This window comes from Elephas maximus, chromosome 22 (genome assembly GCF_024166365.1).
Source record: "Elephas maximus indicus isolate mEleMax1 chromosome 22, mEleMax1 primary haplotype, whole genome shotgun sequence".
NCBI classification, from domain to species: Eukaryota; Metazoa; Chordata; class Mammalia; order Proboscidea; family Elephantidae; genus Elephas; species Elephas maximus.
In genome coordinates this window covers 63,862,039-63,880,805 of record NC_064840.1, presented here as the reverse complement: position 1 = coordinate 63,880,805, position 18,767 = coordinate 63,862,039, and the positions used below count along the sequence as shown (strand labels likewise).

At 40.0% G+C, this 18,767-nt stretch overlaps 1 protein-coding gene across 1 annotated transcript in view; it reads left to right on the top strand.

The window, feature by feature from the left end:
• The window catches only part of KCNU1 (potassium calcium-activated channel subfamily U member 1), a 170,952-nt gene that overhangs the window by 64,508 nt on the left and 87,677 nt on the right, over window positions 1–18,767 (top strand). The window contains 5 exon segments of the mRNA XM_049865508.1: window positions 493–645; window positions 3,647–3,759; window positions 4,129–4,191; window positions 10,920–11,009; window positions 11,153–11,253. Coding sequence (XP_049721465.1) covers window positions 493–645; window positions 3,647–3,759; window positions 4,129–4,191; window positions 10,920–11,009; window positions 11,153–11,253 — 520 coding nt within the window.

Below are 18,767 nucleotides of genomic sequence, written 5' to 3'. Positions count from 1 at the left end.
AAAAAAACCCAAACTCACTGCCGTGGAGTCAATTCTGACTCATGGTGACCCCATGTGTTGCAGCATAGTACTGATCCGTAGGGTTTTCATGGCTGCGACCTTTCAGAAGCAGATCACCAGGCCTTTCCTCTGATGTCTTTCTGGGTGGGTTCAAACTGCCAACCTTTGGGTTAATTGTCAAGCACTTAATCATTTGCACCACCCAACCCAAACCAAAAAAACCAAACCTGTTGCCATTGAGTTGATTCTGATTCATAGTGATCCGATATGAGTCACTAAGAGTTGCACCGCCCAGGGACTCCTATTTGACCACTAACCACTTTGAAATGCTGAATTTGAATTTGTTCCTGTCACTTGCATTGACGTGGGCATTACTTTCACGCCCAGGAGTGAAGAATGAAAGATACATTATATGAAAGACATCTATCCAGAAAGAGCTTTCTCGAGGCATGTCTATTCCTAATGCTGTGCCTGCTTTCCATCGTGAAACAGGTTTACCTGCCAAAGATCCCCAGCTGGAACTGGAAAGCTGGGGACAACATCATCTGCTTTGCTGAACTGAAGCTTGGATTTATTGCCCAAGGCTGCCTGGTGCCAGGCTTGTGCACCTTCCTAACCTCTCTATTTGTTGAGCTCAACACAAAGGTAACCTTGTAAGTTGATGTTGGGTCATACCTCTATCCTATCTCATCTGTTAAGATCAGAAATAGGAAAGAAAAAAAAATTGAATAGGGTAAGAAGACCCCAAGACATGAGATTTGAAATCTACTTTAGGTGGGAAGGAATTGAGAACTCTAGATTGGAATTCCAGGTACGATACTGATCTTGAAGAAGTCATTTATCTCATTCTTGCCTGAGAGTGTTTATCTGCACAGTAGAAATCATAACTCTGCTTCCTACTGACAGTCCAGGGGGTTATAAATATAAACATATTCATAAATTTAGAAGCTTTCTGAGTTATTTAAAGAAAGTTGGAATATAGATAAAGGTCATATTATTAATGGAGAAATCATACATTTAAATATAAATTAAGTACAAAATAGTAATATACTAAATATATTAGTAAAATTTGAAATAATGATACAAATAATGAAAATCTCATTTTCCAGGTTATGTTAGGGAGAGTCCATGTAGTAAGTGACCACTTATATTGAGTGTCTACTATGTGCTATGCTTTTTAAACACATTATGTTGCCTCTCAATAGTATTGCAAAGTAGTATTCCACCAGTGGGTCAGTGAAGCTAACTAGCTTGCTTGTGTACAAAGTTAGTGAGTAGCAGAGCTGTAATTGTCTTCCCACAGTCTCATATCTAAGCCCTATGCTCCTGGTATGGTGTAATCCCCCACTGCATGTTCTTTGATACCTTTGAGACAAAATAAGGGGCTAAAAGGAGCCGTTGGGTTGAACATCTATAGCATCTCTTTTGTTCTTGTTTCACTATTACAAAGTCCTTTCAACTTAGGATATCAGATGTCAGAAGCTAAGGTTCAGAGCAGAATCCATAAAACATTGACACAAAAAGTGTGGCCTTCCAAATATTAAGTCCCATGAAATACTCCAGAAAGCACTGTCCACAGCCTCTCCAGAAGGTGACATTCCTCTCCATTTACTTCTGAACGTCCTGCACTGCGTTTCCTTCTTGGCCTCTCTTTGCACTTCATTTGCTCTGTTCAATACAACCCTTAGCATCTTTTCCTGTTATTTCTTTGGTACTATTAAGGAAAAGCAAAAGAGGTGGGAGATGATCTGGCAAACAAAATACTAACTTTGGGACACACAGAATTCTTCCGTAATTTTTTTATGAATGTGAAAAGATATTATACGCACATCAAAAGAAGTAACCATCAGTCATTAGGGAGTGGGCCTTGAAGTTGCTACAGCAAATATGTTTTTAGCTTCACCTGCTGATCACTGGGTGTGATCTAGGAAACAGCTTATAAGGAAATTGACTTTGCCTGTATCGTATGTTTAGAAAGCGGCAGAGGACTGCATTGTATCTTATTTTAGTTATGATTTCAGTCGCCAAAGCTGGAGAAAATAAATGGAATAAGAACTCTTTATTCTCCTTCATGAAAATATGGAAGAAAGAGGTGCAAAACCATTGCCGTGGATTGAATTGTGTCCCCCAAAAATGTGTGTATCAATTTGGCTGGAGCACGACTTCTGGTATTGTGTGATTGTCCAACATTTTATCATCTGTTGTGATTTTCCTATGTGTTGTAAATCCTGCCTCTATGATGTTAATGAGGTGGGATGGGCAGCAGTTGTGTTGACGAGGCAGGACTCAATCTACAGGATCGGATTACTTCTTAAGCTGTTCTCTTTTGGGATATAAAAGAGAGACGCAAGCAGATAGACAGGGGGACCTCATACCACCAAGCAAGCAGTGCTGGGAGCGTAGCGCATCCTTTGGACCTGGGGTTTCTGTGTAGAGAAGCTCCTAGTCCAGGGAAAGATTGATCAGAAGGACCTTCCTCCAGAGCCAACAGAGAGAAAAAGCCTTCCCCTGGAGCTGACACCCTGAATTTGGACTTTTAGCCAGCTGTACTGTGAGGAAGTGGATTTCTCTTTGTTAAAGGCATCCACTGGGGGTATTTCTCTTACAGCAGCACTAGGCAACTAAGACAACCATCTTCATTCTTTTTTTTTTTTTTAAAGTTGTAAGCTCCTCACTGGGTGGTGGCTATACCTGTCAATATTCAACACAAGATGACTTTTGGAATACAGGGATGGAAAGTTTGTGGTCACAAGAAATTTTTTTCTAGTTTTGTTTTGGAAGTGGAGTTTGCGTCCCACCTTCAGAAATCCGAAACTCTGAATCACGGCCAGGGTTTTGAATGCCATACTCTGTTCTGGTGCTCTTTGTCGGTGGTACTGTTAGTTGCTGTTGAGCCAATTCCCACTCCCAGTGACCCCACGTGTTGCTGAGTAGAACTGCTCCATGGGGTTTTCAAGGCTCTGACCTTTTGGAAGCAGGTTGCCAGCCTATCTTCAGAGGAGCCTCTGGCTGGGTTTGGACCGCCAGTCTTTCAGCTGGTAGTCAAGCACTTAACCGTTTGTGGTACCCAGGGGCTCCTTCTAGAACTTTAGATTCCATAATAAAGTTAGGTTTCAGGGACAGGACTACAGAGTCTTATGTCCATTTATTCTCAGTATAGGTGCTTTATCTTCCCTGGCTCTCAGTTTCTGCATCTGTAAAATGGAAGGAGTCCATCCCATAACCTAAGTTTTGCCAAGTATTGATTTAATATTTGTAAAACTTATGGATACTCAGATGGAAAGGCTTTGGATCAATGCCTGTGTTTTAATTATATTGCTTATATGATGAGAAATTGTAGTATGAAAAACATTTCTGGTTGATTCTAGGTACATTGCCTTAAGCTTAAACTTAGATTAGATCTAACCTAAGTGGCTTGCTTCAGCTCCCAGATCCACAGTCCATTTTGTTCTCTTGTTTTATTTCTGATCTTTTTAAAACTGTCTTAGGAATTATTCTCCGTCTCTATGGTTATCTTTTTTTTTTTTTTTTAAACACTTTCAAAAATGGGAGCATTTAGATCACAAGCACTAAGCCAATTTCTTTAGTAATGAGGACTTAAATAATGGTATGGACTGTCCATGAGTGACATGATTGTATATTTCAGGTGACTCCTAAACAGCTCTGGCAAAAACATTTCTTAAATGGTTTGAAGCACAAAATCCTGACTCAACGTCTCTCTGATGACTTTGTAGAAATGACTTTTCCTGAAGTTTCACTGTAAGTTAAGGGAAATTCTCTCCCTCTTTCTTCATGGAACAGCATTCTTTCAAGAATGTTCTTTGAGGGCTCACTCTAGGCCAGACTCCATGACAAACACTGAAGATATAAGAATGAGTATGTCAGAGTCCCCTCAACCTAGAAGTTTACAGTCTGTGTGGGACAATTTTATCTCCATCCCAAATGGCACAGGGGTTATCATTACCTCAGGATGGATTTACCTACAAGTGAATTCCATATTTGAAATGTCTTTCCTCTGCTAAGGTGCTGGTTTTCTCCCAGGCACAGAGCACAAAGTGTTAGTCATATTCCTGTGAACTATACCCTACTGTTTTCTCCCTCCTCACAACTACTTGCCTTCCTTCCCAGGATCTGCTTTGTGAAGATGAACCTCATGCTGATTGCCATCGAACACAAGTCTGCCATGCACAGGTATCAATGAGGCTTCTCATCTCTTAATTTTTTGAGGAGAATTTTTAGTTTCAGGCCTTTCCTTAGTTAAAGCCATAAGTAAGCTCTGTGCCATTTGTTGAGTCAGCCACTCAGGAGCCACTGCCCCCACTACTGTGGTGTATCAATGCTGTCTCAGATGATTGGAGTTAGGATGAGTGGATAGGCACTTTGCCTTTGTGCCTGTAGCCCTGCTCCGATTCTCTCTCATGACCTACCAAGAGAAGAGGTGATCACCTTGTCACATCTGTTCTTCTGAATGATATCATCAGATGTTAACCAAGAAACAATACTATGATACTGTTTCCTGGCAAAAATGATCCCAGAAACTTTAACTGTAAAAACTAAGCTGCAAAATTGGAATTTGACTGACCTGCTGGACAAAATCTGCTATTGATAGGGTAAATAAAAAAAACAGGTAACATTTTATCAGACCATCAATATTTCTTGAGTTCCAATAATGGATTATAAGAGAAGTATTAGAACTTATCAAGTAATAGAAAGAAAACCCAGGACAGACTGAATGTACATAAACAAAATTGGGAGAAAAGAATAAAAAATAAAAATAAAAAGAGAACTATAATAATATGAGATGAAAGATGGTGAAAAATAAGAGACAAACTTGGAGCTTAAATGGAATGGTGAGCAAGAGAGATTATTATGTTGACTCATGTACACTCAGCATGTATTTTAGTCAAGAGACCAGATTCCAATCCTAATTATGATTCGCTAGCCCTGTTATCAGAGCCCTGGTGGCACCAGTGGTTAAGTGTTTGCTTGCTAACCAAAAGGTTGGCAGTTTGAATCCACCAGCTGCTCCTTGGAAACTCTATGGGGCAGTTCTGCTCTGTCCTATAGGGTCGCTATGAGTCAGAATCAACTCGATGGCAATGGGTATATGTGTAGCCTTATTATCTGCCTAAACTTCACTGTTCATTATCTGTAAAATGAGGAAGTCATGTTAATTGATCTCTAAAATGCCTTCCAGCTCTAAAACTGACAATGCCAGGAATTCCAGAATTATAGGGGAACATTCAGAATTCAATCATTCTGAGTAATATCAGCTCGACTATCAAGGAATGACTTTTATGAAAGGTTTGCTGTGATTGGAAAGAAGAATAGATGTGACAGAGAATAAAGGATGTGGAAGATATTCTAGAGAGAAGAAATCAGTGTGGTGCTGTAAAAAGCAAGTCAGTAAGGAAAGAATAACAAATTAGGTTGCCTGGTTGACTAAATTCTATTTAACAATATTGCCATGCTAAAGGAAGTCTCAGCATCTGAATTTGTACATGCTTGTACAAATGGGCTTTCTACTGGAAACAAGTCATGGTGAAAAGCAGAAAGTCCTAGAATCATAAACTAGGCAGTTTGAGTTTCAGACCAGCCTAAAACTTTGACAACCTGGGTTATGCATCAATTATTTGCAAAGTTTTGAAGTCATAAATATTTCAAAACCCCATTTCTGAATTTGCACAATCAAAATCTCTAATGGTAGGGCCTGAGATTTTTTTAGGTCCCCAAGATGTAGTCAGTTAATTCACTGGCATTGGGAACCTACTGGTTCCTACTGGGAAACCCTGGTGGTATAGTGGTTAAGTACCACGGCTGCTAACCAAATGGTCAGCAGTTTGAATCCGTCAGGCACTCTTTGGAAACTCTAAGGGGCAGTTCTCCTCTGTCCTATAGGGTTGATATGAGTCGGAATCTACTTGACAGCAAAGGGTTTGGTTTGGTTTCTTTTGGTTACTGCTGCTCTTAGACTGCTTTCTAACGCTAATATCCTAGATTTCTCTAAACTCATTAAGATGACTGTTGGGGCATCACAAACGAGAAATATGTTTATTGAGCAACTAATTCCCACATAGTTCAAGTGGTCTCAGTGCTATTTACCACCAAACACAAATCAACCCCCAACGAAAAGAGATATCCTCCAAGATAGACTTAACCTTCTTTCTCGCTGAAAATTTGAGTGAATAAAAGGAATCAAATCCTGATTTGGCAGAGACATTGATAATTCCAATTTCCTCCATAATCATTACTTTACAACCAACACTGCTATAGGTTCTTTACATATTACATTTACATTATATATTTTAACTCTTATTTTTTACTCCTTTTGTTCCCATTTAAATTTTTTAGTTGAGATGAAGTTCACATAACACACAATTAACCATTTTAAAGTGTACAATTCAGTAATATATAGTGAATTACAATGGTATGCAATAACCAGCTCTCTTTGGTTTCAAAACGTTTTCATCACCCCATAAAAACACCCAGTATCCACTAATCAGTGTTCTTTTCCTTCATGCCTCATACCTTAGTAAACTCTCATCTGTCTTCTGTCTCTATTGATTTGCCTATTCTTGATGTATCATATAAAAGGAATTATAACCCACCAAACCACTGCAGTCGAGTCGATTCCGACTGATAGCGACCCTATAGGACAAAGTAGAACTGCCCCATAGAGTTTCCAAGGAGCGCCTGGCGGATTTGAACTGCCGACCTCTTGGTTAGCAGCTGTAGCACTTAACCACTATGCCACCAGGGTTTCCAAAAGGAATTCTACAATAAGCAAAATTTTGTGTCTGGTTTTTCATTTGGCGTAGTGTTTACAAAGTTCACCCAAGATGTAACATATATGAGTACTTTGTTCCATTTTATAGCTGAATTATATTCTGTTATGATACACTACTTCATACCCACTAGGATAGCTTCAATCAAGAAATGAAAAACCACAAGTGTTGGTGAGGATATGGAGAAATGATCCTCAAACATTGCTGGAGGAAATGTAAAATGGTACAGCTGCTGTGGAAAACGGTTTGGCAGATTCTCAGAAGTTAGACATAGAATTACCATATGATGCAGCAATTCCACTCCTATGAAAATGCCCGAAGGAAATGAAAACATATGTCTGCATGAAAACTTGTACATGAATGTGTATAGCAGTATTATTCTTAATAGCCAAAAGGTGGAAATAGCCCAAATGTCCATTAACGGATAAGTGGGTAAACAAATTGATATATATATATATATATATATATGTTGTTGTTAGGTATCTTTAAGTCAGTCCCAACTCATGGCGATCCTACATACAACAGAACAAAATACTGCCTGGTCCTGAGGCATCCTCGCAATCATTGCTGTGTTTGAGCCCATTGTTGAAGCAACTGTATCAATGTGTCAATCCATCTCATTGAGAGTCTTCCTCTTTTTCATGGACCATCTACTTTACCCAGCATGATATCCTTCTCCAGGGACTAGTACCTCTTGATAACATGTCCAGAGTAAGTAAGGAGATTTCTGGCTGTACTTCTTTCAAGACAGATTTGTTAATTCTTCTGGAAGTCCATGGTATATTCAGTATTCTCGGCCAACGCCAAAATTCAAAGGCATTAATTCTTCTTCAGCCTTCCTTATTCATCGTCTAGCTTTTGTATGGATATGAGGAGACTGAAAATAACCAGTGTTGGTCAGGTGTACCTTAGTCCTCAAGGTGACATCTTTGCTTTGTAACACCTTAAAGAGGTCTTTTGTAACAGATTAGCCCAATGCAATATGTCATTTGATTTCTCGACTGCTGCTTCCATAGACTTGATTGTGAATCCAGGTAAAATGAAGTCCTTGACAACTTCGGTATTTTCTCCTTTTATCATGATGTTGCTTATTGGTCCAGTTGTGAGAATCTTTTTCTTTATGTTGAGGCATAATCCATACTGAAGGCTGCAGTCTTTGATATTCGTCAGTAAGGGCTTCAAGTCCTCTTCACTTTCAGCAAGCAAGGTTGTGTTATCTGCATATCACAGGTTGTTAATGAGTCTCCCTCCAATCCTGATGCTGCATTCTTCCTATAGTCCACCTTCTTGGATTATTATGAGTTTTCCTCCAATCTTAATGTTGCATTCTTCTTCATATAGTCCAGCTTAGCATACAGATTGAGTAAATATGGTGAATGGATACAACTCTGATGCACACCTTTCCTGATTTTAAATCAGGCAGTATCCCCTTGTTCTGTTCGAACAACTGCCTATCTATGTTCAGGTTCCTCGTGAGTACAATTAAGTATTCTGGAATTCCCATTCCTTGCAATGTTATCCATAATTTTCTATGATACACAAAGTCGAATGCCTTTGCATAGTCAATAAACCACAGAGCCCTGGTGGCACAGTGGTTGAGAACCTGGTTGCTAACCAAAAGGTTGGCAGTTTGAATCCACCAGCTGCTCCTTGGAAACCCTCTGGGGCAGTCCTCTGTCCTATAGGGTTGCTATTAGTCGGAATCAACTTGACAACAACGGGTTTGTTTTTTTTTTTTTTTTGGACACATCTTTCTGTTATTCTCTGCTTTCATCCGAGATCCATCTGATATTAGCAATGATATCACTTGTTCCACATCCTCTTCTGGATCTGGCTTGAATTTCTGGCAGTTTCCTATTGATGTACTTACTACTCCAACCACTTTTGAATGATCTTCAGTAAAATTTTACTTGTAGGTGATATGAATGATATTGTTTGATGATATCTGCATTCTCTTGGATCATCTTTCTTTGGAAAGGGCACAAATATGGATCTCTTCCAGTCAGTTGGCCAGGTAGTGGTCTTCCAAATTTCTTGGCTTAGGTGAGTGAGCCCCTCCAGTGCTGCATCCCTTTGTTGAAATACCTCATTTGGTATTCTGTCAATTCGTGGAGCCTTGTTTTTCACCAATGCCTTCGGTGCAGCTTGGACTTTTTCCTTCAATACCATTGGTTCTTGATCATATGCTACCTCCTGGAATGGTTAACATCAACCAATTCTTTTATAATGGAATATTATTCAGACACCTACGTGTAACTCTTGAATCCTCACAACAATGCTGTGACCTGGGTAGTATTATTTAGTTCCATTTTACAGAGGAGGAAGCTGAGGCCCAGAAAGGATAAATAATTTGCCAAAACCTACATCACTCCTGAATGGCAGAGGCAGAATCTGAACTCAAACAGTGAGGGTCTAGAGACTGTGTGTCTGACCACCATGCTGTACTAAATCCACCACAACCAACACTGATAGAAGAAAGATTAAAAAAAGATAGAAGAAAGATAGGATATCTTAATCCTGGGTCTTTAGGTGGGTATATTAAAAATTTGATGAAAACCTATTTTTTATCATTTTGTAAAATTCTTCTTCTAATTGATATATTTGAATACACTTTAAGACTTGCCAAGGCCCTGGAATATCATAAGGGTTTGTTTTAGAGAACAGTTCGTCACCTGCTAAGAGATGAAGTTGAATCTGACCCTAGTCCAATATTATCATGAGTGTGGTCCAGTGGTAGATGCCCGTACAGAGCTACTAGCCATGATTCATGAAGGGGGTTGAGCAGTAATGTTGATTTGGGAAAATCTTCAACAGAAGTTCACGCTTCTCTCAAATGCAGCCGGGGATGTTATCATGGCAGTATCTTTATAAGATGAGCTCAGAGAACTGTCCCCTTTTAAAAAAGCAAAAAGGACATAAGTTAAACACAACAAGGCACATGATTACTAGTCAGTGAACGTCAACCAAGGATATTTGGTGGAGGGGGGGCAAACCCATGTTCTTTCCTTTTCAGAGTTAAAGTCAATCATGCCACTCATTAGTCTCAGTGAGTGAGTGCTCAGAAAATGCCACCCAGTGTTCCAGGTGATAATCTACCTGAACACAGGTATACAGCATGTTTCTACTCTTGCCACAAAGTTAGGGGGCTAGAGTTTCAGGAAGAGCTTCTGTTGTCCAAGCCCTTTTATTTTTGTAAGAATCCTCCAAAATTTGAAGATTACTTTGGTTCCCAACCAACAGAATAAACTTTGCTATAATTAAGACATAACCTCTTTCCAACGTGAATTTCAAATTTGCAAAAGAGTATTTTTCCTCATGCACAAAAGATGTGAGGAGAGTTATGGGATTAAAGGACCTTACCACACTGGAGATGAGATCTGAATTCAAGGGAATAAAGATAGGGGACCCTAAAAAACCCAGGGAAAAATCTGGGGAACTCAAAAAGTCATACTGGAATGCTGCATCAAGGAGTGTCGTGGGTGAAATTTTCAAACACACAAGCCATTAAAAAAAAGAAAATTAGAAAATCCAAATGTTCAGGTAACAAGAAAAATTCATGTGGTTCCTTCTCTCAAGACACTTGCAATCAAGATAGACAAAAAAGAAGTGAAAAGAAATATACGTCAAAAATTGCATGGACAAACAAAAGGAACTTGTGAGTCAAACTGGCTAATCAGGAAATAGCTACTAAGGGAAGTGAACTTTTAGATTTAAGAATTTTAAATGGCAAGGCCCCTAAGGATTACACACTGCTAGGACAGGACAACCGGAAGGCAACCAAATGTGTGATCTCTTTCCTTTGGCCTGTTTGGTATTACATAGCCTAAAGCAGCAAGGCTTCATGTATCACAGAGTTAGTTTGATCATCTCAGATTTATGACACAATCATGGAGAAACTAACCCTCAGCTCAGCCGTGCCTGGACCACAGGAATCATGTGCTTACCTAACTCCACTGGGTCTATTTAGCAGCAGTCAAACAAAGAATTAAATATAGTCAAATTCACAGTTTCCACTGTGTTTGGCAGTAAAAGGAGATTGATTCCTATTAACTCTGGTAATGACAGTATGAAACATCAAATGTTGCCGCATAAATCAGAGGAAAAAATGACTGTATTTTTGTTTTCTGTTTCCAGTGGTCTGATACTAAATCCATCTGCGCAAGTTAAGCTTCGTAAGAACACAATAGGGTTCTTTATTGCTGAATCTGCAAAGGAAGTCAAGAGGTAATTTTCTTTTTTATTACTTTATGGGGCGGGGGGAAGCACTAAAGCAAATACAACTTGATGGCAGGCAGACTTAGTCAGCGCCATGCCTCCCTAGTGTTAAGCCTCACATAAGTCATTCTTGATTTGCTTTCATTGTCCAGAGCCTTATTTTACTGTTCCACCTGTCACAGTGATGTGAATAATCCTGAGCTAATTGGAAAATGTGGCTGCAAAACCAAGAGCCATCGACATAACATCAGAGGTAACTGCACTTTATGTCTAGCTGTCCATAGCCCAGCTTCTAGGCACCTGGGCCAAGGCAAGAGAAGAGGATTCTATCTCCTAAAAGACAATGGCTCTTTGAACTTGGCAAAAAAAAGAGCAGGCATTTCTCCACTGGGCACGTAAAACCCAAGAATCAGTCTTTTAGAGCTAGGAGAAACCTTACTTATTATCTAGTTCAACTCTTTTGCAGGCCAGGCAAATGAGTTCCAAAAGAGATTAAGTAATGTCCAAAGTCACATGGCCAGTTGGTAAGATTGCCAAACTCAATCCAGGCATCCTGATTTTCAACACATTACTTTTTTGACTACATCAAACTAGTTTTCCCAGAACCCAAACCAAACCCGTTGCCATGGAATCGATCTGACTCATAGCAACCCTGCAGGACAACGTAGAACTGCCCCCATAGAGTTTCCAAGGAGCAGCTGTTGGATTTGAACTCCTGACCTTTTGGTTGGCAGCTGAGCTCTTAACCATTGAGCCACCAGGGCTCTGGTTTTCCCAAACTCTGAAAATTCAGTCTGTATCTGACTGCTTATTTGACTAAGAACCCCACCTCAGGACTACTCCTTGTACTCTCTTGCTTCCTTAATGGATTGTAGGGAGTTTAAAATGTACTCATTCTGACACAATGATGCAGAAATGTAACTTTCCCTTGTTTTCTCTAAACCCAACCAAACCCGTTGCCCTCAAGTTGATTACCGCTCACAGCAGTCCTATAGAATGAAGTAGAACTACCCCATAGGGTTTCCATGGAGCAGCTGGTTGATTCGAACTGCCCACCTTTTTTGGTTAACAGCCAAGCTCTTAGCCGCTACACCACACAGGCTCCATTTTCTCTAAAAGGGTCTGCCAGTAACCCTTTCCACTTAATAGCTGGAAAAAAAAACTTAATTTCAAGTGTTCATGATAATTTAGTCCCTTCTGGTTTAAACTTAGTTTCTTGCCAGGTACATTCAGGGTGTTTTTTTTTTTTTTTTTTTTTTTGGCAAACCCCCAGTGTTTCAAGATTTAAACTCAGTCAATTCAGTGTTTGAATTTTCTATCAGGACTTTTCTTATCTCTTAAGTGTTCTTTTCCTATCCTTCTCCCCAGGTTGCTATTTAAATGCTGTTTAAACTTGCTTAGCATCATGGTTGTTCTTCTACTGAAGGGCAAGATACCCTTTCATGGAAGTCCTCACTGACCCCTACTGAGGTGTCTCATTCCCTTTGGACTGTCCATGTCAACTTCCGTGATCTCCGCATCACCAGCTATCAATGAATATGTTTCTGCTGGTTTTGGGTCACCTTCTGTCATCTGTTCCTGAAATCTGTCATCTCTGCCATAGCCTGTAATCTTGAGGGCTGAAAAGCCCTCCTTTCCTGCACCATTAATTTTCTCATTCTGCCTTTTATTTTGCCCCACTGCTGGTTGGGAAGGAGCCCTGGTGGCTCAGTGGTTAAGCACTGAAAGGTCGATGGTTCAAACCCACCAGCTGCTCTGAGGGAGAAAGATATGACAGCCTGCTTCCATAAAGATTATAGCCTTGGAAACCCTGTGGGGCAGTTCCGCCCTGCCCCATGGGGTTGCCGTTAGTTGGAATCGACTTGGGTTTTGGTTTGGTTGGTTGGGACTTCCAAATCTCCCTCGTGTATGTCAGGATGTGGAAACTCAAGTGAACACCTTCGGTGCCCTTTTCTGCTTAAACACACATTCTGCCACATATCTTCCTCTGCGCTTATCCTGCATTGTTATTAGACTCTCCAAGAATACAAATGGAGAGGCACCACTACCATTTTCTACCCTCATACATCATAAAACTGTCAGATTTTCCTTGTTTAGCTACCCATCACCAATCTGAAAAAAGAAATCACTTTGAGGACTAAGGTGTGCCTAACCCAAGCCATGATATTTCCAATCGCCTTGTATGCATACCAAAGTTGGAGGATAAATAAAGAAGACCAAAGAAGAATTGATACCTTTGAATTGTGGTGTTGGTGAAGAATATTGAATATACCATGGACTGCCAGAAGAACGAACAAATCTGTCTTGGAAGGAGTACAGCCAAAATGCTCCTAGAAGCGAGGATGGTGAGACTTCATCTCACGTACTTTGGAAATGTGATTAGGAGGAACCAGTCCCTGGAGAAGAACATCATGCTTGATAAAGCAGAGGGTCAGCGAAAAAGAGGAAGACCCTCAACAAGATGGATTAACACAGTGGCTGCAACGATGAGCTGAAGCATAACCACGATTGTGAGGATGGTGCAGGACCAGACAGTGTTTCATTCTGCAACAGTGAGCTCAAACATAGCAATGATTTTGAGGATGTTCCAAGACCAGGCAGCGTTTTGTTCTGTTGTACATAGGGTCACTATGAGTTGGAACCAACTCAATGACATGGCACCTAACAATAACAGGTCCCCCCTCAGTGTGAAGCCTCTGTCACGTGTCAGAGGGTAGAGCCTTGGACATGCACACAGCTCCACTGGGATGACAGTGGATTTAGCAGTGTTCCCTTTAACTGTTACCATGCTACCCCCAACCCCACTTACCTCTCTGTTAAAATGTCTGCCTCTGTTGGTATGATACCCAGCATTTAGGCTCCATTAATTGTCTGGTGATTACTGTATTATTTTGTACCTTGTCCTGAAACATGTATTGCTCCATGCTCCAATCCAATTAAATGTGGGTTCCTTTCCAGGGATAGGTTTTTAATCCTGTCCTTGACATTTTTTCTGAATCTGGGAGGGCATTTTTTGTCTTTTTTCGTGACTGTCTCTGGTAAACTGATTGGTCTCTGGTTTACCTTGTTGCTCCCTTGGAGCTACCAACCTCCTCTTGTTTGCTTAGCATCAGAATCTCATTATTTTTGAGAGCACTCTTAGGCTGGAACTTCCCCACACTCTCTTCCAAGTAAATTCATTTCCCTTGGGGAGAGCCTCAGAGATCCTTGGTCTTATAGGCAGGCTCTCCCCCTGAGCAAAATCTCTGAGCCACTGCTCCAGAGCTGGGGAGAGGGTAGGGACAGTGGTCCATTTATCCCAGAGTGACATCCCTAATTTACACACAGGGTACTGAGCAGGGGGAGGAGCCTCTGGTCTTCTTGTTTTGCCTCTCCCAGCATGGCACCTCTGACCTAGAAGCAAATGGAAGTGAGGTCAACTGGAGCTTCAGTGTTCTCAGCCTACCATGCCTGGGCAGAGCCTTTGCTCCACAATGGGGTGTTATGGGAAGGAAGGGAACAACCGACCTCTTCGCTGAACTCACCTGGAACTTCTCTGCAACGTGGGTCTGGGAAGGATGAGAAATACTGGTTTCCTGCCCCTCCTAAAGAAATACTATAGTCTTGACAAGGAGATGGAGGGAAACAGAGTCCTGTATTTGTGTCCACACTGTGGAAGTTTTATCACATTCCTTGAGATTGAGAGGGAGGATGCAAATCACGGCTCAGGTTCCACAGACTTACTGAGATTTAGGATATTTTCTTGAATAAATGTTTTTGTTTTCCATTTGTTATATTCCCTTAGGACAATTTCCAGAAAATTTAAATGATGTTATTTTTTAAATTTTCTCTGAGAAGTGTGTCCTTGGAGCTTCTCATGCTACCATTTTCATCTGGAACTTCAGGCTCTGTGTTAAACCTATTTTTATTTTCTCTGTATCTTTCAATTTCTTCTTAACAATCCAAGACACATTCGGGCATGGCAAGAAACTAGTCAAATTACATATAATTTCTTGAAATCCCTGTTGTCTCTAGGCTTTTCCAGTTGAATTCTAGAACCTGAAGAATATTATTTCTTAAATGGGCTTCAAAACTCTTTTAGAATTCAAAAGTTAAAAGTTGATTTTCCTTCTTGTATACAATAAAAATATAAATCTTCCTTGAGGCGGTAGGTAAGGCTGACTACATAGGAGAAAAGTCTCATTAAAGGAAATGGGAATAAGAAAGCAATAAGTAATACATAAAATGTATCATCAAACTACACATATATACAAGCCTATATGCAAATTTAACCTGGTTTCATGAAGTAGACATAGCCCCGTAAACACAGTGAGCAAATCAAACTTTCTCTAAATAAATTATATATAATATGCATACGTACAATGCTGTCAGTCATTTTGCAAAACAGAAGTGATTTATATAAATAAATAATCACTCCTTTATTTAGCATATTTTTGAATTGGATTCTACTATAAATAAATATTTTAAAGCAGGAAGCTGCTCTAGTATAAAGATGGAAATATTTTTACATAAAGAAAAAGGCTCTGCTTCTGTATTTGGCTTGTTGTTGTCAGGTGTCATCAAGCTGGTTCCAACTCATAGTGACATTACCTACAACAGGACAAAACACTGCCTGGTCCTGTGCCATCCTCACCATCATTATTACGTTTGAGGCCGTTGTTGCAGCCACTTTGTCAATCCATCTCATTGAGGGTCTTCCTCTTTTTCACTGACCCTCTACTTTACCAAGCGTGATATCCTTCTCCAGGGACTGGTCCCTCCTGATAACATGCCCAACGTACGTGAGACAAAGTCTTGCCACCCTCGCTTCCAGGGAGCAATCTGGCTGTATTTTTTCAGGACAGACTTGTTAGTTCTTCTGACAGTTTATGCTATATTCAATATTCTTTGCCAACACCATAATTCAAAGGCGTCAGTTCTTCTTCGGTCTTCCCTATTCATTGTCCAGCTTTCACATGCACATGAGGTGATTGAAAATGCCATGACTTGGGTCAGGTGTACCTTAGTCCTCAAGGTGACTGACACCTTTGCTTTGTAATGCTTTAAGGGTCTTTTGCAGCAGATGTGTTCTTGACTTAAATTTGCCAGTTGATGGCAGCAGAGCACCATGAAATGCTCACTGGGCTGGTGGCTAGGGAACAAAAAAAAAACTAAGTGTAAACTTGAGTTGAATCTGTGAGCTAGTTCTAGTGAAAGTGTTCCAAGGAGGATATTATTCTAGAAGGGGCCTGTTTGGCCTTATAGATTTGAAGTCATGATAAGATCTGGAAATTCTCCAGAGAATCAGCTTTCGAAGAGGGTTTAGTAGTTCTTAAACGACTAAATAGAAAACTTAACCGACTCTGGATTAGCACCAGATGAAAAAAAAATCAGGTAGAATTTTTCACATGTTTTCAGACCCAGATGAACCTATCCCCCGTCTGTTCCGTTCAAATAATTATCTCTTTGATGAGCTTATTAAATTGGCTTGGTCTCACCAATTTCTTCCCCTTAGTAGCCTCAATGAGAATTCAGATGACTTGAATTCTGATTACAGCTATGCCACTGATTAACTGTGATTTAGGGGAAACATATCACCTTTTGGGATCTCAGTCTTATCTCCAAAAAGGAGATGACCATCTCTATGGCCCTTTTCAATATTAATGTTCTGAAATTCCTAATCACTCTTTGATTGCCTCCATTTTTCTAAGCCAGAATCACACCAGAGGTTCTCCACTTAAGTTCATGGTCTATTATTTTAGAGATGTTGCCCAGTGCAGTGGTTCAGAACATAGATTCTGGCTCAGTCACATTTTAGCTCTGTGGCAAATTATTTAAGCCTCATATTTCTGTCAGATGTCAATGATAATATTACCTAGATCACTGGGGTCCTAAGAGAATTGAATAAGAATATTAGTACATAAAAAGTATACAAATTGAGTGCATGAATAGAATAAGACCAGTAGGTATGTAAACCCACTGCTGTCGAGTCAGTTCCAACTCATGGCGACCCTACAGCAACCCTATAGGACAGAGTAGAACTGCCCCATAGGGTTTCCAAGGCTGTAAATCTTTACGGAAGCAGACTGCCACATCTTTCTCCCACGGAGCAGCTGGTGGGTTCGAACTGCAGATCTTTCAGTTAGCAGCCAAGTGCTTTAACCACTGTGCCACCAGGGCTCCTTGCTTAGCATGTAGTAAGTACTGTATATATACTATCTTATTACTCATGGGAATGTAGACTCAAAGGAATCTCATGATTACTTTTTCCGTCAATGAAATACAGATCCAATATGAATTAGTAGAGAAAACCTATCTGATGGTCCTATTTGATTACTGTATTTTACTCAAATAACACACACCTTCTACGTTTGTTTGCCAGTCACACCCTGAAGGTCAATAGGACCAGCCTTCAGAATAGGAGAAATAATTATTCTACTGGTTAACAAAATTAGACAAGTTATTGGACAAAATCTTTTCCAGCCCCAAATGTATTTTACTGTCTGCTTTTTCACTGGAATAGCTCCATTATTCTATTAAAGCATCTAAGATCTAAGATTTTAGAATAGTGGTCTTAAACCAAGGCAGGAAGGAGTACATAGGAATCTTTATGTATAATAGAGTAGAGAGAACTGACAACTTGAAAAAGACCCTTAGAGAAGTTCCTCTGTCCACATCTCCCTAATCCTCACCCCTGGGAACTGTTTTAGAATCTTCATTAAAATGCTAATATTCCGGGACAGATTTACACCTAAAAGAAAGGTAAATTATAAATAGGAAATTGGAAAAGTGGTGTGAAAGAAGTTAGGTACAGGAAGAAATGATAAACGGGTTGAATAGGTGGGTTTGAACTTGAATTTACCCTACTTTACCATTTCTTTAGGTTTGGGTCTGGATCAGTTTTTTTTGTAAACATCCAAGATTAATTGATCTCTTCAGAAGGGAGTCACTCCAGCCAATGTTCCATATGGAAGGAAATTCCAAACCCAGGAAGCTGAAATGTAACTATACCACCTGCTTGTCATCCCAGCACAGCTTACCTAAGCAGTCCTGAAGTTTTGTCACAGCCCCTCCTCTTATACCAATGGCCTTAGGTAGGAAAGAAAGCAGAAAATACCCAGCAGGGCTCCAGAACCACTTGTCCACTGAATTCCAATTTAAAGGAAAGAAACTTGGTAACAAGTCCACGAAGACCCTAAACAAATGTCTTGTACTCCCATATTCATGACAGTTGATACTGTTCTTCTAATCCTCCAGCTGACCTTGGATCTCTGTTTCCTCTGCTCCTTGTCACATCCCAATCTCAGCTCTGGCCCTCCTTATTTCTCATCCCAGTGACTACAATAGCTGCCCAGATGGTTTCTCTGGCTCTGGTCTTTTTTAATGCCAATCCAGACCATTTTTCATGGTCATAATAATTTTCTTGAAGTAAAGTTTTGGTCATGAATGAATAGATAAAATAATTAATAGATGGATAGTTGTTACCCCCACTTTTGCCAAAGCTATTGGCTTGATTTGTTGCCCTGGAACTTCTTCAGCTCCTGAGAACATATTCTTATCTAGAATATGTAATATCACTTTTGAGGTGTGCTACAATACTTGTAATTTTTTCAAATAACTAACAATTTAGCTTTTCAGGATTATCTGATAATGTAGCCATTATTTTCACTCATTTGAACTCTTAGGATTTCTTGAGGGAAATAGAATTATTGCTATCCAGATGGAAATTATATATGAGGTATGTTCTAACATGTGGTAGTACCAAGTGTGTCAGGAAAGAAAAACTGC